The 21,185-nt window shown below is 46.6% G+C and overlaps 3 protein-coding genes across 3 annotated transcripts; all 3 read left to right on the forward strand.

Moving 5' to 3' along the window:
- Positions 1-611: 611 nt before the first annotated feature.
- LOC128271101 (uncharacterized) lies at positions 612-12,811 on the forward strand. Its single transcript, XM_053008538.1, has 6 exons — positions 612-739; positions 6,326-6,545; positions 6,613-7,353; positions 10,569-10,709; positions 11,786-11,901; positions 11,969-12,811. The coding sequence occupies exons 2-6, from the start codon at positions 6,404-6,406 to the stop codon at positions 12,677-12,679; spliced, it is 1,851 nt and encodes a 616-aa protein (XP_052864498.1). The 5' UTR covers positions 612-739; positions 6,326-6,403; the 3' UTR covers positions 12,680-12,811.
- Positions 12,812-13,034: 223 nt separating this feature from the next.
- On the forward strand, positions 13,035-13,987 carry LOC128272856 (uncharacterized). Its single transcript, XM_053010739.1, has 2 exons — positions 13,035-13,590; positions 13,650-13,987. Exons 1-2 carry the CDS (start codon positions 13,054-13,056, stop codon positions 13,917-13,919), a joined length of 807 nt encoding a protein of 268 aa, XP_052866699.1. The 5' UTR covers positions 13,035-13,053; the 3' UTR covers positions 13,920-13,987.
- Positions 13,988-14,341: 354 nt separating this feature from the next.
- LOC128272560 (alpha-tocopherol transfer protein-like) lies at positions 14,342-19,448 on the forward strand. Its single transcript, XM_053010386.1, has 7 exons — positions 14,342-14,406; positions 16,633-16,987; positions 17,149-17,351; positions 17,438-17,588; positions 17,717-17,864; positions 17,935-18,091; positions 18,168-19,448. The coding sequence occupies exons 2-7, from the start codon at positions 16,879-16,881 to the stop codon at positions 18,579-18,581; spliced, it is 1,182 nt and encodes a 393-aa protein (XP_052866346.1). The 5' UTR covers positions 14,342-14,406; positions 16,633-16,878; the 3' UTR covers positions 18,582-19,448.
- Positions 19,449-21,185: the final 1,737 nt, after the last annotated feature.

A 21,185-nucleotide genomic window follows, 5' to 3' on the forward strand; every position in this document is an offset into this window, starting at 1 on the left:
GTGCCATGCTGGATCGGATATGCTGCAGATTATTTGAACTGAACACACCGCCGTGCAGAGATAGCCGATCGATAACAGAGCCAAAGCGTATAGCGGAGAACCTGGCTTTTTCTATGCTACGAGGACAAGTACTCATAAATAAATATAAACTCCCCGCCCCATGACGAGCTCCATGTTTGGTGCCGAATGTACGCAGAACCGCACGTCGCACCGATAGTACGAGTTAGCCTGGCCTGGCGACACCGTGAAACAATGCACCCGAAGAACCCGTTCCTTATCCTGCGTGGTGGAAGAAGGTTCTCCGCCGCAAGCAAATCGGTACCACGCAAGTAGTGGTGCTGCGTCACCCGTCGGTGCCGAGTCGTTCTTCCCATGCCCAGAGGGAACATTCCGTCAAGGCTTCCAGCGGCCCGAGTTCATCGACAGTGGGGCCGCGGGGGAACCGGAATGATGGTGTAAACAAAACATAACAAAACACACTCATCCATCCAGCGTTTATGCGATGCTGGACAACGAGGGCGATGGTGAGGGCGAGGGGTGGTACGTTCAGCGCAAAACACAAATCGTGAACGGCGGCAAACCGGCCAGTTCAGTTACTGTTTGTGCGTCGAGCCAGAACGTTGGTGCCGGGCTGGACTCCATAGTTAAGAACCGTGCTGCCCCCCCCACGTCCGGTGGAGAAGAAGTCCCAAGAACTGGCTGTGTGCACTCGTGGCGTTCGCCTCTTTGTTCCATTCGGGTTCGTATCGCTCGCCGGGAGTAATTGCGGTGTGGTTTGGATCGCGCGCGATGAGATCGGTGGGAACAGTCACATCGCGTCACAAAGAGAAGCATTTATTCCAATCCGTTCAAGTGACCACTAGAGTGTTGGGGGGGGCTGGGTAAATAGGCACTCGGAAGGACAGTTTCGAGCGTGGTCCAATTATGGCACTGCTGACGGCTGAATACTTGCGTGAGAGGGTTTAAGCGTTGTTGCCAAGTTGGGTTTTTGGGGGACAATCTGTCCGACTTCCGTTGGATTAAACGTTAGTAGCCAACGATCCATGCTATACTATAGTGGCTGGCGAGAAACCTTGAAAAATCAAAACGCAACTCTATAGAGTCGTCCCATGGCAAACACAATTAACTGATAAGGATTATCGCTGCGTGGCCTCGATTGTAGGGGAGAAACGGTATTGGACCTTGTGCGAGATGTGTTGTGCTTGGTTCTATCGCCGTATAGGGAAAGCACTTACTGACTCTAAACATTCCGCACGGCAAGATTACTTTTAATTTAGCTGACTTTAAAATCTATCTCTCAATCGCGTACTTGAAATGGAAATGACTGGCGGTACTTAAAACTGACTTAAACGGTTAAAGTCGGAGTAGGATTGCGTCAATTGGCTTTCCACAGCCTCCACGCCAGGCAGGCTGACTGCGTTGCTGGTGACGTCGGTGTGGTCCTTGAAATGGAATATACATATTTATAGTTACAGAATTGCTGGATGCTGACATGTTTCACTTTTTCTCAATTGATTGCCGCTACAACTGAAACCTAGCACTTTGTAATGTCAGCAAGAAAGTGAAGGTCTCCAAGCTCAGAATGGGAATGGTGCGATCGTTCTATTCTGCCCCTCTGGCTCTGGAAAGGTATGAACATCAGTTTGGCACCAGATTCTATGAAGTGCTAATGGTATGCTAATATTTAAAAAACTGAGTAATGGTTCTGGTGGAATAAGAATCCCTCACTTTACTCAGCTGAGTTTGACTTTAACAGAAGCGTATTTAAACACGCGCCCGCGTTAGGGTAAGTTAACTGGAAGTTTCAATCGTTGATAGAACAGATATTCTCATGCGACGGAGTTAAAGGAATGTACCAAACAACAGACAAAAAACGCCCAAAACCCTGTCCACAATGCCCACCAGTCTTTACCGACTGTAAGCGCGGATATTTTTTGTAAATATGAATAACATGAACCAGGTTCAAGCGCACGAGCGACGGTGACGATTACAGTTTGCACGACTTTAAACATGTTCAAGGGGTACATGTTTGCGCAAGTCATATTGCCTGATGAGCCCACTGAGTGGGTGACGCAAAAAATAAGCCGGAAAAGATAGTTCTAAGCCCGCATTCCTTCCTGTCTTTTAAATCGTGCACGCAAACGGCCGCAAGGGAAACTGGTTAAATCCGGAACCTCTCTGGTCCCAAAACGCTCGTTTCTATTTATTGTCATAGAACTTTTGTCATGGTACGCGTTCCATTTAGTGACCCGACCCGATTGAGTAAGCCGTTAACGGCCGTCTCTTCTTGCGGTGTGAATCATAATCGGCCGACCGATGCTGTGATTCATGATTCCGCCGGGTTCGTCGCGTGAAGTGACCTAATTTATTAGCACGAGAGTGACGCTAAATGTCAATAAACCGACAGCTGTGGGCCAGAGAACGTGCCACCGTACCGTTCGATCACCGTCGTTAGCGAGAACCGAGGCTCTGATCGAAGATTGCGTGCTGAAAACCGCAATAATCGATTCTCTAGTACTTGATGAACATTTGGTGGGGCGCGAGACCGTTCGCTAGCCTAGCCGGCCGCGGTGTGGACAGGCCCACCGCCTGGGGGCGGTGCACTAGACAACCGCTAATCTGTCGGTTCTATTCTTAAATGGGCGGATAATAGCCTAACCCTTCGTTAGAATGAACTTTTTTCCATCAAACACTGGCCCCCGGAGCCGGTTTTTGCATCGGAACGAACCGAGCCCTAGACCGGGTTTAAGGTCGCGCGCGGGTCTCTGATGCTATTAACCTCTTCGCTCGCTGCGTCGCGTGGTCGTGGAACGCCGCTACGATTGTTGACCCACCACCAGCGTGGGGGACGAGTGTGTGTGCTGAAGATGTGCGGACATGTGGGGTTATGAGTTTTTCAACCTCCGTATGTTAAAACATCCCCGTTCTAAGGAAACCTATATTGCGCCCAACTCATTCTGACTCATGCTGAGTCTCAGACCTTCGCATTTTTCCCCCTATTGTTCATTTACGCCCAGCATCTCGTGGAATACGACTCACTTGGGACCATTGTTATTGTCACCGCTAAACAGAGACGTGGCGGTCATTTCCGATTTCACGTAGCTGCTCGGTTGCTGTTATTATCGACACGTCGCGCCATTGTCATTCCCGGGGCCAATTGCGTCACCGTAAATGTGGAGGGCTTGAAGTGGGAACTGACCTAAAAAATCAAACTTAAAGTGCTGCTATTAAGAACTGAACGAAATGCGACGAATCGTAAAACTTGTCTTTGCTGGTGTCCCACAAATTCATACTTTAAAAGAAGCCAAGAGCCGGAAGCCGTTGGTCAGGACATTCTGTTCCTCGATATCTGGTCGCTCTCCGGTTTGGTGCAACATTCACGCGAATCGAATGAAAAATGATCTGCAATTGGTAACCTTGCACTTCGTGTTCTTCAGCACAAAGCTACACGGCAACCCGTCGCGTAGGCTGAAGGGTCAACGACGCGGTGCGAACAAAATAAAAGAAGGCTAAAACAAACTGTAGGTCTCCACGTTTCGATCGATAGTCCCGAGCGCCGGATCGGCGACACAAGGAAAAGGGATGATTCGTTGGGGCTTAGTGAACCGGTTCTGCCGTTGTCCAGACGGGGCCGATAAGACTAGTTTCGCGGCTGGTGGTGGGTTCAGAATATGTGGCTCAGTGGGACGAAAGCCCTCGGTTAGGGATGGTGAGCTCCAGTGGTTGGTCAACTCGTTGATGTAAAATGTTTCTAGTGACGCAAATTAACTAGCGTAGAACACGCACCACGCACGATTCGATCTTAGTTCGGAAGATTACAACATTATGGTGAAACATGAACGTGGCGACCATTAAATCTCGTACCGGTAGTTACTGGGGTTTGAATACTGTTCCCAAATCGGTAAGAGTACCTCGTTCGATCGTCCCGGATATCACGCATGATATGAGCAGCGCGTATTCTAGGCACACGTGTGCCAAAACGCTGGGTTCCCAGGCCAGCTAATGGGAGGTATCATCACATGGGCCGCTTAACGATCGATTGAATTAGAGATAAGTGTTCGTTCGTAGAATTAGTGTCTGCTGCACGGTACAATACACGATTTTCCAAAACGATACCGTTCGAAACGGCGATCAACAAATTTAATCAACCTACGACATGCAAACGTATCGAATCGAAGGTTTCAAAGTGACGTATATATACCTCTAGCCGCTAGAAACGTTCAGTTAGTTCGGCCTCGACGTGCGTATCAGTTACCGCATCCGTAAGATAACACCAATCACCGCATGACAACCCTTTTACCGTTGCCATTTGACTACCGTTAGATGGAAGTGAAGTCAGCAGCATTGACCTCGTTTTTCGCTTCCTCTGGTCTAGATTCAGCGTCAGATTTCCCGATCATGTACGATCGATTGAATTACTTCGGGATATAGCTTTGTGCGTCGCGACGTTGGTTAAAACAATAGCATAATTCAAGGTCCACATAAGCCATCGATCCGTGGCCGCAGTAGTCGCTCCGTTGCTCCATTTTATCATGCGTGTCACGCCTGCGAGAACCTCCAGCGTTTTGAGGTCAGCTGCCGTGCTAGAAGTACTGGTAATGCGATTTGTCATGGTACTTTATTGGATTGTTTTGTGGCCAATGCCGACTGGAAATCAGGTCAAAGCGTACTCCACGCCTAACTGCAAGGTTCAATAGCCTGCCTAAAGCTGCACGACCTGCCGAACATATCCCGAAGGAGAAAACAGTTTCTCATGGATAAAACCGATACCCGCGGATTGTGCATTGCGAACAGGATCACCTTGGTTGTATTGCGACGACGCGGCCGCGGTCGTCAAGTTCAGGCTCATGGAACCTGCTAGATTTAGACGGTGCAATAGTGCATTCATCCGATGGCTGGAGGATGCTAAACCAGTTTCCCATCGAGAGCACATTCGATTCGCAATGCTGGAGGCTCGCTGAAGGGTTCGACTGCCGGAGGTCTGCCGGTTAGATTAGTCACAAATCACTACGTAATAGCCAGGGCCTCTAATGACACGCGCCCACGTCTAGGTCAGTTTTTAGAGAGCCCGGGAGAAACAGGGAGCCGGTTGTGATGTAAACGATCAATGATGTTTTATTACGCGATAAAAGTCAGTATTGTATCGTAACCAGCAATCAGCTTATTATCGGAAGGCTTTTGATTCGAATAATGACTTTATTGTTGACTTTGTTATTGAACATGAAACTATTATGAGTAATCTCTTAACATAATTCTGGTGTTGGCAAATATTCACTAATGATTTTCCCATGAGACGTGGCTAAAGTAAATATTATAAACAAATGTTAGAGATTAAATTCAACGGAAACGGGTGGCCACTTTGCTTAGCATTGCTCATCGCAAATTATACGTTCCCCTGCCTTGACTGTTGACTACCCCGCTGGCCAAAAGTCGCACAGCAAGGTACAGGTTAAGAGGTCTCAGTCGAAAGCAAAGCCAAAAACACATCGTGTCACGCTTTGCAGTTCCTTGGTGCTCGTTCGCACCAGGCATCGTTCAAGACGTTTGAGACCTTACATTTCCCCGAGTCTGATTTGTCATTGAATGAAACCCATCGGGGGTCTTCGCTCAAGGAACATATTGAACACAGGGCGATGTATGGTCCGGTTGCTGGCCAGTTGTGTTTCAAACCTCGCGACATGCGTGCCAACATTGGCTCGCTTGCTGGCTTCAGTTTTAATTTCAAGACTGAAGACTTTTCAAACTCTTCATACAACTTCTATTGAGAATCCAACTTCCGAATCAAACGAAACTTCTATTGAGAATCAAACGTTGAAAAAATTGTGCAAAAATGGTTAAAAAACTAATTCAAAGTATTAGGCACAAAGCTCACCTTAATGTAAGTGTTAAACGGTTTACAAATTTGGTGTAAATTCACGATTGATGTGCCAATTCAGTTATATGTTATATGGAAACCACGTGGATAGTGAAATATTTGCTTTAATGGGCTCCAAACGGGGTCAGCCGGAATGCCGTGACAATCAAATCCTCTAATTACCGGCCAATCTGCAACACTATCAAATAATTAATGAACGGTCCAGTTCTACATCCGACGCACGTTTCCATTTTTTTGGACTGTTCCGATTCGGTGCACTCGGGGCGAGTGGACTGCAAATGTGTCAACGTTATATGAAAATGGCAAATTAAACGATTGTTGTGGATCAACCATTAATAATGAAAATTAGTTAGGTCATTGTCACGTTCTGTAAAATGTGTGCCAAAAATGTGTTACTCTACGCGCCAAATGTTTGTTTCTAAATTTTAATAAATTTTCGTGTTCTCGCAGATACAGCATAGAATTGTAATACCAGGGCCAAGGATATCCAGTTGTCGTCGTTGGAAAGGTCCCTCTATCCGTGCCAGGATGCCCGAACCGGAGGGAGTTATTCACCAGCTGTACATGGACCGTGACCTTCCGCCTAAGATCGTGGAGGTGGCGCGATCGCAGGGGGAAGATCCTGATCGAACAAGTTTGATGATCGAGGAACTTCGAGAAATGATATATGGTACACAGATATCAAGTAGTGATGCTCTGATCCAAATATGTCTAATGTGCACGTTTCTACATTTTAGAAAAAGGAGACTGCGTTCCGCACCGAGTGGACGATGATTATTTGGTCAAATTTCTGCGGGCACGCTTCTGGCATGTGCAGCACGCGTACAATTTGATGATCCGGTACTATGGTTTTCGTGAGAGCAATCCTGAGTTTTACGAAAACGTAAACCCGATGGCATTGCGCTCGCTTGGAGACGACGATATCATCACCATTTCACCGTACCGTGACCAGGAAGGGCGGCGCGTAATTTTCTTCAAGTTTGGCAAATGGCGCCCGGCAAACATTCCCATCTTGGATCTGTTTAGGGCTACGATGCTGCTGTTGGAGGTTGGTTCACTGGAACCACAGTCGCAAGTGCTCGGTGGCGTAGGCATTATGGACCTGGAAGGATTGACGTTGAATCACGCCTGGAATCTGACGCCGGCCGTGGCTCAGAAAATGCTTGCTCTGCTGGCAACCAGCATGCCCCTGCGAACGAGCCAAATCCACATCGTCAACCAGGGATGGGTGTTTGATACGGCGTTTCAGATCTTCAAACCGTTGCTCACGGACAAGATGCGGCAGCGGTTGTTCTTCCACGGTTCCGATCGAACCTCTCTTCACAAGCACATTGGCCCGGAGGCACTGCCGGAACGCTATGGAGGCTCGAAACCGGAATATCCTTACACGTACTGGCTGGAGCACTTGAGCAAGAACGAGAAGGTGGTGGACGAGCTTCAGCAGTTGGGCTACGTGTCCGAGCCAGTGGATGACGAAGGTTGCTGATGATAACTCTTTTCACATACCGTAATTGATGGTGTGATATTATTTTGCACATAAATTTTAAGTTATACTCTTAATTATACAAAATAAAGGATGTCGACTTTATATAGAGCAACGTGTTGGCTGGTTTTTTCTATCTTTTCTTCTTTTCTTTTCTTTTCTTTTCTATCTTTTCTATTTTTATATCTATATATATATTTATATATTTTTTTGTATTTAAACTAAAATTAATAACAATTGCTAAATTAGTAACCGTTGTAAAGGTTTAAATTTCTAAGCGAAGACAATAACCGATCGTGTGGCTACGTGAAACTTTTCATATGCTACTTTGAAATCTTCCTTGAGAAGTATTTCAGATACAAATTTCACAATATTTTATTTGAATTATTTGCTCATTTTCCATTAATTTTTGTTTACTGGTTTAATTTGCCACTAAAGAATAACCAGGATTCTGCGCTTTTGGCGAACGATCAGTCTCTACTTGAACGATCAGTCTTATTCGTCGAATTCCGCTTGGAGCGTGATGAAGTTAAGCATTTCAATTGAAGTTTACGTTTCGGAAAGTACCGCCAAAAAATATGAAACCTTAGCATTTTTATCAACAGGTGAATAGAAAAAGAAAACCAAATAAATGCACGTGCTTGGCGTAACAAGTTGAAGAAGACTTATTTGCCGAACCTCACCCCGACTGATTTGCTGACTTAGACTTCTTTTGGAAGAGTTCAACGCATTCGTCGGCGACGACTGAGTGCTTCGAAAATAGTTTTTATTCCATTACATTCCCCCATTTATTGCTGCACTAAAATCGATCGGAAGAAAACATAAGCCAAACAAATATGCTTCCAATAGTGTTTTGCTAGCGGAACAACCGTGTCCGTTTTGCCCGCTGTCGATTGTTGCTACCGTCAGCTGGTTCTGTCTTGTGGTGCGAACGACAAAGTGACAATCGTAAACGCACCGGCGAATAAAACAATCCGGTTTCCCGGTCGGTAACAACAGTCGGTGTGTGTTCGTCGGACGGTGAAGAAGTCAAAACTCGATCGCCGAGTGCCGATTATTGTGCGTAAAGTTTTCGCGCTTTGGTAAGTGAGGCCAACAGTGAGGCCCGTTCGTTCGCCGTCGGTAGTTGCGTTGAAGTCTTTCGTCTGAATTCACTCAACACACATTCGGTGGTGGTTGACCAAAATTTCGTGTGACCAAGTACGTCTGCAAGTGTCCCAAACCAAGCAATCCCTCCTCAGTATCAACCTATTTCGTTTGATTTGTATTACCGTCATGGGCACAAAGCGGTCGGTTTTGTTAAGATTCCTCGGTCGTCTCCGTACAAACGGAGGTTACTGGTGCTGGTGCTACGACTCGCGCACCTAGTGGAAAGTAACTGCGGTGCGCCATGTTGGCCGTTAATGAGTAGAAAATTATGCAACGGACGAGCGGCAGGTCAGGTTTACAGTTTCACTTTCGCGCAATTGTGCGGTGGGCGGTTTTCGTGAACAGAATCTTTATAAGCTACAGCTTGTTACGGTCTGTTGTGGTTGTGAGCTTAATTCAACTTCTCGCCTCTCTCCACGTGGTACGTACACGATCTCAGTAACGTCCAAATTCTGTGCGTTGAGGTCACGGACGAAGCGTGGAAGGTCCGACGGTGCTCAAACAATGGTTTGCCAAATTTGGAACATCCCAAAAGCCGCTCGGTGCCAAGGTGCTGTACCTGTCCCCTGTGGCGGTCCCCACCCTCGGTACTTGTTTATTACGCATGGCGATCATGCTTGCGTATGCTGCGTCGAAAACCGGCACCTGAAATTTCTTCGTTTATGCTGGCATCTAATGAAGTTGCGCACCGTATAACTTCTTTTTATTGCTCCTATCGCAGCGCTTGGTAGGTTAAGAAAAGTTTGAGTGCTGTTGCAACACGCAACAATATAACGTGCTTACTGGTGGGCAACCATTCCGTGGACAACATATATTTTTTTCATTCGTCGTCAGCGGAGAACTGTGGGAATAGAAAGGAATCGTCGCCAGACGGTGCCGAAGTAGTAAGCAAACCGTGTTATTACTAGACCCGCACTAAAAGCTGGATAAAGTTGTGGAAGATCAAATTATGGCCCGCGAAGAAACGCAGCCGTCCTTGTTGCTTGCGCTATTCCACCGCCCTGCCGTTCCACTTTCACGACCGTCGACGCATTCATTCTGTGGCCCCCGAATATTCAAAAGACCCAAACTGTCAAGGTTGATGTAGACAGATTTTGCTAAGATATTCGATATGGATACTTTGAATACAGTTCTTAAACTTGTTTTGAATCGATCGAGAGCTGTGGCCTGTTTCAACGGAAAAGGCTTTTTGATCTGGTTTTTGATTTGATTGATAATATCGTGAGTAGTGACCGTACCGCTTCAGGCAGTTGAGGTCAAGTTAAAACCCATTAGCATGACTGCAGTTGCGAAGCACTTGGCGATAGCATTACCAATTAGTAGATCGCCAAAAGCCGCCAACTGTTTGTCTCACGAACAGTCACAAGTCCTTCTTTATTATATCTTTTGTCGCGAGCATTTGGATGGGTTGCAAAGGCTAAGAAATTCGTTCACCTTTGACCTCTGACGTTGAGTGTATATTGTGTCACTTGTTAATTGTATGTTTTATTGCATGGTGGCGTGGTAATAAAATATATACAGTCCCAACACCGCTTTTATGGTTGGAGGCTTCGTTTATTATTCTTTAATAAACATGTGTTCGCAATTGTCAAACAATAAAGAATGTTGCTCGAACTCTACGCATAAATATGTAAGAGTTTCAGGTTTAGTAAAAGTTTAAATTATAATAACTAAACCTACACAAATTTCTTAAACATGTCTTATTCTGGTAGTGGGATCGGCCAGGACTTCTTATCTCGAAAATCGGATTTGAGAGCGATTTAAAGTTACAAAAACCTGCCTTTTCTGATCGGGTATTGTCAGCTATTGCCCTTGGGCGACGTTTAGGGTTAGCGATAACAGTCGGAGCCACACATTTGCATGAATCTTAAATCGAAAACCATGCTTATTGGCAACCTTGCACATCCACAAACTTCCGCAAGCTTATCAACCTGATGGAGATGTCCGCATCATTTCGCGTGGCGACGACAACGCACTGGGGCGTGCCTGGAATCGAAGGTGTGTGTAAAATTGTTAATATAGTCTAACGTCGTTCGACCTTATTGTATTTTTTCCCCCAAGGATTCCCAATGCCGGATATAAAAACAATGCCCAAAGGCCCTTCAGGCGACCAGAAGCAGAAGCTAGTGGACGATAGCAAGCAGGTTTCGGTCGATGGCGATCTTACCAAAAAGATCATCGAACTTCGTAAGCTGATCGAAAGTAAGTTACGCGTTCTTCACGATGAGGCTCCGGAAAACCGGAAACGTGTCAGTATGTCTGTTATTTGTGCGCTTATGTGTGTGTGTGTGTGTGTAGCCTAACGATGGCCCCAAACGTGCGTCGATTTAATCATCATCCATCAGCAGCGGACAATATCATGTTCGATTCCATTCGACTCCGACGCACGTTTCCATCCGCGGTTGGTAATGGCACCAATTCGATCAAGCATATTTGATGGCGGCATCGTAAATGGAAGTCGTTCTTTATCGGAAGTAAACAACCCATCAGAGTTGAGCTCTGATGGGACCTACAGACTACACGGGGGCTGTTTATCGTGGCAATGACAATGGAGTTTCGAGTGCCAGAGTCGAAATGCAAATAAACTTCAATCCAACGGCATCGTCAGTGCCACATTTTAAGAGCGATGGCAGTGGCAGCAAAGCAAAGAATCAATTGATCAGCATGAAGAAATAATTAGTGTTGATGCAGTGAAAGTATACTGTTTGTTCATTACGAGATCATTACGGACCAGCCTTAGGTTTCGGGTTTTAGTCCACCCAAGTGCACTATTAGCTAATAATAGCGATCGTGCCTACTAACGATCGGTCCACGTTTGACAGTTCCTTCGAATGGGCTGTTAACGCGGCCTAAAACTGCCGCAACGTGCCTCGGCTGGTTCGTTTGTGAAGCCTCCACCAACGGACTGGTCGATGGCGGTCTGCGCGGTCACTGTCATGGTCAACGCTTCGGCGTGACGCCGATTATCAAGGTTATGCGCGGTGATGTGGTGTGTTTGGATTAGTTTTTTTCCGTCTCTCGGCTTTTGCAGCGGAATGGGCTGCTCAAGTTCGAGTGGATCCGAACACGAACCGTGTATAGATCGACTGTGATTAATTAGCCAAACAAAACTAATGACGGACCGAGCAAAGTCATTAGCTTGGGCTATGATACACTGGATTAGCTTTTAATTTTCGATTTTCGAATTTTGGCATTCACTTTTCGTGCCTGCGTTCTGGGCAGCAGGCCTAGACGATCACAAGATTTCGCATCGTTTGATTATCTGGAACTTTTTGCAGGTTTTGATGACTGTCAACGAAGAAGCGATGATATGTTTTTGCGTCGCTTTTTATGCTGCTGCGACTGGAACGTAGAGGAAGCATTCGGGCGCATCGTGAAGCTCATCAAACTGAAGGTAAAAGAATGTGAAAATTGCCCTTAATGAATATGCAACTTGTAATCAAGCCATTTCCGCCCATTAGGAAGCACACCCCGAGTGGTTCTTTCACAAACCGATCGCCTCGTACGAAGGGCTGCTGAATCGGAACATAAAGTTTGCCCTGAACCGGCGTGACCAACGGGGTCGGCGAGTTTTCGTAACGCGGCTGGGTGCGATCGATTTTTCGACCATGGCCATCTCTGATCTCGCCAATCTGGACGATATCTGGTTCGAGCTGATGCTGAACGAGCAGGACACGATCGACAAAGGCGTCACGTGCCTGATCGATATGAGTGGATATTCGCTGAAGGGGTTCCGCTTTCTGACACCGCAAAACATTCGCGTCGGCTCGGCGAAAGCGGATCTTCTACCGCTCAAGAACATCGAGTTTCACGTGGTCAATTCGTCCGTTTTCATGAACGCAGCTGTCGCCATACTGTACCCGATGTTGAGCAAAAAAATCAAGGAGAGTGTCCACTTTCATTACTCCAACTGGAGCTCGTTGCACGAGTACATTCCGGCGGACATTCTGCCCGACGAGTACGGTGGCACGAGTGGTAAAACGTTTGACTACCAGGCGATCAACGCGCAAGTGATGGAACGGGCCATCGATTACGATCGGTTGCTGGTCTACGGAGGAAAGGCGAAACTTCCGGCAGTTAGTGCTTCCACCGCCAAGGGCGTAAAACCGAAAGGAAAACACAAAAGTAACGAAAACAAAAAAGTAGACGTCGCGTGTGTCATAGAAGAGTAATTGATAAATAATATTATGTTTTATGCTACTAAGTAAAAAAATTTAACGACGTATTAGGAATGAAATTGAGTAAACCGATTGAACAAATTAAATTGATTTGGTTACGGTGGTTCCCTGACATGAGTTAATCTAAACAGAAAGCGTCAAAGTGAATTTACTTGTACTGCAGAGTGTATGGAGAAAATAAAATATTTCCAAACGAAATGCCCGACCGTGCTATCGTGAGATAAGAAAGTTTATCATTTGTCATTCACCTCAGAGTTTCAAGTAGTTTGCATTGGCCGTGAGTGATTACAAATAAATGGTCATTTATATAAAGTCCGTCCCAGAGGATCCGACCGATCAGTATCGGACATTAAATAAAGTGCCAAACAATGAAGCTCTTCTTAGTGGCAATTCTAGGGCTTTGCCTCGGCCAGTCCCAGGCTGGACCGGTGGTTGAGTTGCAAACTGCAGAATTTGCAACGCGTACGCGGTTCTTTGGAGAGTTTGATAATCTGCTCAAAGGCATCGCAAAAGAAGCCATCGAGAGCCTTTCGACGCTACGGCAAAGTACGGCAGAGGAGGTTGAGTCGGTCGAGAATGCCATCGAGAACCTGGAGACACTCTACAACGACAAGGTGCTTAAGGAAATTGCAAAATACGACGATGTGCTGAAAGAGCTACAGACCAAAGTGTCACCGTGTTTCGCTCCGGTTCCGGAGGAAATTAGCAAAATGGTCCAAAGTGCGCGCGACAAGGCAGGCGTTTGCGCAAAGGCAACAGTGGCTCGTGTACGGTTGATTGAGAAAAATGTCGAAGAGCACATCAAATTTAGCTTGTCCAAAGTGCACGATATTATCGGCATTGGACGCAAGTGTCTCGAGGATAACTCTTGGATAGTGGATCAAATCAATTGCGCGTTGCAAAACGTAAGTTAAAGTGGGTCAAACACGTAGGGTTCTCTAAATAACTATTTGGCGTTCAACAGGCGCCGGAAGCGGTTAACAAAGTGCAAGAGATTGTCCACGATGCAGCGAAGCTGGTGGCCGAAACATCCAAGGAGGTGGCCAAACTGGCCGCAGAAACCGAACAATGCTTGGGTGGGGCTGTGCAAGATGCCGTAACTGATTTCAACGAGATCCTCGGCAAGGTGATCCAATGTTTGGGAGACGAACAGAAGGAGTCGGATTCGAAGGACCCGTCGTACTCAAAGGACTCGTCGGAGTCGAAGGACTCGTCGGACTCTTCTGAAGATTGATTCAATCGATCGGTGGGAACAAGGAATCTTACAAGGAATAAACTAGTATTTGACTAAATAGAATAGAAGCAACATCAAATGACTTTGAATCTATAGTGACTTTGAGCTATAGTTTTTGCTGTCTAAACGAACTGACAGCACGCACTGGCAGCATGTGCTGTGGGTGTGCTGTGGGTGTGTGTGTGACGCCGGGAAAACATCTGTTTTCCGCGGGCGTGCTCACGCCGCGGAGAGCGGCAACACTTGAGTGTTGCGTCCTTTTGTTTTTCTTTCTGTTGTGTTTTTTACTATCGAGTTGGCCTCTCAGCAACGACCGTGAGTGGCGCGTGAGCGGGAAAAACATGCGGAAAATCACGGTCGCGCCCTGCGTTGTTGGCGCTCTCGGTCGCCCTCTCCGGATCGAGCGGTGCCAGTTCGGACCGGGGAGCCTTCGTGGTAGTTTCGCGGAGTGTTTCGTAGCAGTGCGGGCCAGTATGAAGAATTTTCGGTAACTTTCGCCAGCAAGGGTGTCGCCAAAAGATGCCGTTTTTTGCACGACCAGTTTACATTCCTTTCAAGGAGCTACGCGATTGAAAGTTTGTTCTAGTTTGTGACCCCAAAAAAATGAGGAATGAGTGTGAAAAACGGCCAGTGAAAGTGCTCTCCCATTGTGCACACGAACGGTGATTTATAGTCGCTGGCCGTGGACGCAAATTCGATTTCGTCAGCAAGTGAATGAAATTTCGCAAGATCAGAATAAACCTTGCATGTCCCATTTCAGCACATTTTTAGCGTACGTCGTAGAATGGTGCACTGTGGCTGTGTTTTCCGAGAATATTCGTAATTAATTTCTCACTTAATGCTAAAATAAGTGTACCACAAGGTGGTCTCCGCGGGGAGCCGTGCAAGGAAAAGTGCCAATACTTTCACACCTGCTCATTCTTTCCGGATTGGATTCGCACCTTGACCCCTCTCGAGACACCACGTTCACTTTCGGGTGTGAGAAATCTATGGACTCCCAAGCTTCGCCCCGAATGCAAAATAGCATTAGTGACGCCTTTCGCAACCATTTTGTGATCCGTCTCGTAACGCTGCATTTGGGGCGGTGGAATGTTTTCGTGGCAGCCTCGTAGCACATCCGAAAGAACCACATTTTACCGTTTTCTGACTTGTTTCGAGAATCTCGATAAAAGTCCACTTGACGCCCTTTTTATATTTTTGAGATGTGTTTAGGCACGCCAGCCATGCAACGGAGCGTGCGCTTTAGGATGGTCTCACTCAAGCTCGTGCAGTATCTCACAACGTGTAACGCGTGCCGTGTGTCCGTGTGTGGAGAACCATGAGGGCCGGTATGGCCGGAGAGGCAAGGATGATGACGACTCTCAGTGTGTTGTTCCATGTTCCATGTTTGTTGAACCGGTGGTTGGGAGGACGGCCGGTTTGTTTTTGGCGCCACGTCGTCTTTATCGCTGCATGATGAAGGCAACTTTTCCCTGCAACGTGCTCGAGATCCTTGCAGCAAACTCACTTCAAATGGAGCACTTTAGCGTGACCGTTTCCAATTATCGACGACAGGATGTCTAAACATCGTGATCGACCTGGTGGTACGTTTTCGAGCTAAAGTTCGAGTAGCTCGACCCACACGAACGGTGGTTAATTGTTAATTTGAAATGCAAAATACTCCAATGTGTGTGCATCGTAGAGCGAAGAAAATGGGCCGTGCCGTTTGTTGGATCGAATCAGTAGACGTACAGGACATATCCGCAACGAACAGGGGACGCTGATTGGCAGTTCGTTGTGCCTGCGTGTGGCAAGTTTTTGAAACATGTTGAGATATGTAAATTACTGAGTTCTAAGCCTCGAATTAGTTAAAAATATTAGGGGATTTTTTATTACATAAAATTGTCGCATACGAGCCGAATAAACTGTTTTAAATCGAGCTGAACCATTTTGAACAGAAGAAGAGTAAACTTTCCTACTAACCCATCCTATTGGCGAATTATTTTGAATCGTCCATCTCGTACCAACGAATTTGACAATAGGGTAGGGCAGGTTTAGGTTGGCCGTTGTGTTATTTATCGATTTTTAATCGAAAATTCATCGCACTAATATTTTACTCTTAAAAAAACCACCTCCTTTCAACGTCTTTTGCCTTCACGCCTTCAAACATATCAATCAAACAAGCTGCGGCGCTTGGCGCCTTCAGGTGACAATCTAAAGGTCCCACGGTAGGTAATTCCCCTTTGTAAACCGAAGCGGATGAACGCAGGCCGGTAGAAGAATGGTTGGGAACTGTTCTTTTCTAAAAATAATCTTTGCATTATGCCTTTTGCTACGGAGATATAAAGAGAGAAAAGAGGGAGAGAGCATCGCGCGGTGAACGGACTATCGTATGTTAAGATTTTCCCTCATTCCGTATCGAGTTCGGTACCATCCACGAAACGGCTGGTGGTTAGCAATGGGCATATTAATTACTCAGTTGTATTAAAGCGTCCATAATTTAATGAGGATCCTACGGCGGGGAAATCGTCACCATTTTTCAATTGACCGCGGTTCAAGGCGAAGAAAGCGAAAGCTGATTGAAAATATTATAGTTTGACGTTTGTTTCGTAGGCCAACGGACACAGTTTCATCTCATATTGCTCAGTGCGTGCATAAGAAATAGCGACGAAGAATTAATAAGAGTGGAATACTAAACCATCAATCACATAAAATATCTCTCAAATGCTTACAGTGAATAACAGTGTCGTTAAACAAAGGGCGAAAGATGTGTTGAAAGAATAAGGCTGTTATTGGCATCAGAAATCAAAGTTTCAAAATAAAATTCCATCAGTATTCGAAAAGTGAAATCGACAATCGACGGAACCACCGACGGAACCTATCTGACATTCTTTCCCATACGATTGTTGGTGCTTTAAAAATTCCTCAAAACATACCACCGTCGTCGAACCGGAACCGTAAAACCGGTGGGGGGATAGAAATGTCCAGCAACGATAGTACACCGCTGAACAGCCCGCGGAAAATCTTCGGAAAAACTGCGACGCTCGACAACAATGCGATGCTCGAGTACGAGATGAACAAAAATCTAGGTCAGTTGGAAAACGGCCTCTTCACGACTGCATTTGCTGCATTTCTCATGTCACTGTGCAATTACTGCCGGTGGAACTGATGTTGGCCTCTCTAACATTTTCTCATTCCACATTTACATATTACGCCGTTCCTGTGGGCCCGATCTCCCTGGCCCCGACAGATGGCAAGTTTCGGGAAAAGGCGGAAAAAGAGCTGGGCGAAACGGGCGGGGAGCTGACGTACACAAAAATCCGTCAGCTCCGTCAGCAGCTCAACATCTACAACGAGAACCACCAGCGAGACCTCGGGTGCCGGCGGGACGATTCCTTTCTGTTGCGATTTTTACGCGCCAAAAAGTTTGACGTCGAGAAAGCGTTCAAAATGGTAAGTGGCCTAGTGCTCCCTTCGCTCGGACCGTGCACCCTCTGATTTGCGATTTGCAATACCTTTTTTTTTTTTCTCCGGACCAGATGCAAAAGTACTACAAAATGAAGGAAGAATACCCGGAGATTTTCAAAGTGTCCCCACCGACGGAGATGAAGTTTATGCTTGAGATGCAAATACAGACGATGCTGCCGAAGAAGGACGAGCACGGTCGGCAAATCTATTTGTTTCGCGTCGGTAAGTGTTGGGTGAACCCAAGTTTTTCTTCTTTTCTACTATCGTACCTTTTATGCTGTGCCTCCATTATCTTCTAAGCTCACCTTTTGTATTTTGTGCATTTCTTTTTTCCGGCTCTGCATCTGAAGAGAAATGTGATCCGTATAAAATTCCGGTGGATTATGTCTTCCGAAGTAACGTGCTAGCGCTGGAAGACGCTGTCCGCAGTCCGGAAACACAGATCGGTGGCTTGGTGGTGCTGCTGGACATGTCTGGACTTGGGTTTGCTCATGCTCGGTAAGATATGGCGCTCCATCCCGTTTGCTGTACGGTACTTGATACATTTTGTGTGCTTCTGTCTCCGAAGCTATCTCTCTCCTCATTTGGCCCGGAAAACCGTCGAGGTGGTACAGGAAGCGTTCCCGCTGCGCTTCAAAGCATTCCACGTGCTGCACGAACCGTTCTACTTCGATGCCGTCCTTGCCGTGCTCAAACCATTCCTGAAGGACAAGATCCGCCGAAGGGTAAGCGAGTGATGCTGGGTGCGGTTCAAGATTCGCCAGTAATTGAGTTATGCTTTCTTACGCTGCGCTCGCTCAGATACACTTGCACGGAAACAGTCTCAGCTCGCTGCACAAGTACGTCTCAAAGGACCTGCTACCGGCAGAATACGGCGGGAATCTCGGTCCGTTCGACAACACAGAATGGCGCCAGGCCATACTGGACAACGAGCAGTACTTTATCGATCTTGAAACGTACAATCATCGGTCCGAAAGCTGCTACCAGCTAGCGAACGCCGATGGGGACGCCGAAAGTATCGACAGTTTGCAGTTTCGAGACACCGAAACGGAGGACAGCGAGTTCGACGAAGACGATCGGCGGGTGTTGAGCCCGAAGCGGAATGCCCGCTCGATACAGAACATTGAGGAGATTTTCCTTAAGAACGGCTACGACGGCCTAGAACCGCGCGTCGTAGAAGTCGACCAGGAGAAGGAAGTGGAGGAATTAAAGTAAATAGCATTAAAACATAGACACTACGGTGGGGGTCTGAGGGACGCAAAAGAAAACAAAAGACAACTTAGTCACACACAATCGTTTGAGTTAGCTTAAATAATAGACAAACAAAGTATTTAAAAAAGTTATGCACACGTTAGCGAGTTGCGGCCGACTTTCCCTCTCTCGTTAGTTATTTCCACGAGGAATTGAGGGATTTTTGTCGGTATGAAACTGTGTTCTTTACTAGCAAAATTTTAACAAACAACAGTTACACACCAAGAGGAAAAAAGAGTCGAAAACTCAGGCGAAATCCGGAAGCTGGTAGCTGCACTTTGCTTGGCTCTCTATCAACGCGATGGAAGGCAGAATGGCTTTAAATGTGATAGAAGCTGTCAGTGATGTCCTCCTCATGAGCGATAAGTAGCAAAGAAAAACCAAATAGAACAAAATCAAAGTAAGTCAATTTCAAAAGGACAAAATTTCGTTACAATAGAGACAGTGGGAGAGATTAATAGGAAGTGTTCACAGTTCATCAAATACATAAAGTGCAAATATTGTTCAAAAACAGTCAAGCGTACATGACGGCTAGTTGAAGAAAGGTTAAAGAACTTAACGTTACCATGGCAAAAGAGCAATCTCAATCTAGTTCAATTCGAAAAGCAAATCCAATTCCAGCAAAATACTCAAACACGGTACACGCACCACACTCTAGTTGGAAGTTATCGAAACAAAAACCACATTACAAAACAAAACAATCGATTATATTTAGCTAGAACAGATTTGCTATTCACATTCAATTCAGGTAGAAATATTTAACGGTCCTAAGATGAGGGCGAAGAACGAGACAGATAAAGCGAGAGAGAAAGAATAGATCACGTAAAGTACGAATAATTAGCGAACAGTAACTAATTTATCATGCAGCAACGAAAATACAAAATAAAGCATATATTTTCAGTCATAGAAGTACGACTTACGCATTGCGTCTTACCTCCTTATTTAGTAGTTACTTTACAGTCCAGAACCGGTCGGCGGATGATGGCGCCAAACAACGAAGAATAGTCGCTTTTCAAACGACCCTCTTTGTGCCAAGGATTCAGCACTCAACGTGGCACTCACAACACACACAGAGTGCCGCGCCACGAGAGCAGCAAGCTGCACCGGTAAATGGTAATTTAGTTTTACCCAAAACAATATAAAGTCCAAAGAAGTAAAAAACTCTTTTATTACACAAAACAAATTTCCGATAGAGCTTAGAATTCGTAGTATTAAAAAGCTACAAACCACATGAATGAAATGTGGTTCGTTGCGATGTGGCAATACGGTATGAATTATCTATTCATGTTGTTTGCAATGGTGAGCTGGAAAATGAACACACGGGCGCGTGTTTTCCAGGTCGGCTATTTCGTTCCCCCGAAAGGGCTCCGGACTCCGGGTATCTCACCGGGAAGGTGCCCCGTCAATATAAGCAAAAGGGGAAACTCTCTGAGTGTTGCCGAGAAGCGACAAGCTGAGCGAAGCCATTAACCGCTACGTCCGTTCCAGATTTGGCTTCAGTCTGTGAGTGAAGATTGACATCCCTGGACGTGTCCCGCTCGGTGTGTGCCTTCGGGACAGCACATTGCACAGCAGAGCCAGTGGCAGGATATTTGCTGTAGTTGTATCCTCCATCTTAACCTGGCACAAAAGCCGTGGTGCCGCGACACTCCCCAGGGATCGGCGAAGACGACGGTGGGTCACCTGATTCCTTGCCGCCGCGTATCGTGTGCCTGTGTGTGACTAAAGCAATCGGTCGTATCCTCGTGCCCGTGGATGGTGGTGGATTCGCGCGCGGTACCCCCCTACCCACCGTGCCACCGTGCATTATCAGGGCAGTTGGCCGTTATCGCTTTTCGCCAACGCGTTCTAGTAGTGTGAGTGCGCGCGCGAACGGGACCTCTTCCGAGGCAGGATACGCGTGAATATGCCTCGGGCCATCATTATCTGACACGAGACCACCGCTGGCGCTGCTTTTGGTCCGGTGAAGTTTGTGAAGTGCTGTGCGTCCAATATATTCAAGACACGAATTCCGAGTGCCTCTCGGAGTGCGCGTTTATGCCGCGTACTCGTTGAGGCTTAAGCCGTTTCGAGTCCTTTCCGAATTCTGTTTATCTCGCGTTGGTGGTGTTAGTGTGCTATTACCAGTGGACGTGCATCGATTTGTTCGGTTGATCGGTGGGCTCGGTGGAACGCCAAATTTGGGATGTAAACGAGGCTTTCGTGGCTCAAGATGTTCCATCCAAACCACGTCGAGCGGCTCCGGTGATGATGACCGATGGAAGGCGCGGAATAGCAAAAACTACGTTACGTAACCAGGCCGTTATCCGTTTTGTGCGACAGGCGCCAGAACCCGGAATCCTAGAATTGTTTTGGGGCGTCTGAGTAGCGTGAACTTGGTGTTCGTTTGATGGATATTTTTATTTTTACTCTTGGACGCCCACCGAACGCACGACATGTGGAGAAAGCTTGCGTCTATCGCTGTACCAAGTGCCGGCTGCTATGACCTCGTTCAGAGGTCCTTTACCGATGAACGGCCAGTGCTTTTTTACTGACATCGGCCAGTGTGTATGTGTGAGAAATGGCCAT

Source organism: Anopheles cruzii, chromosome 3 (assembly GCF_943734635.1).
Source record: "Anopheles cruzii chromosome 3, idAnoCruzAS_RS32_06, whole genome shotgun sequence".
Classification (NCBI taxonomy): Eukaryota; Metazoa; Arthropoda; class Insecta; order Diptera; family Culicidae; genus Anopheles; species Anopheles cruzii.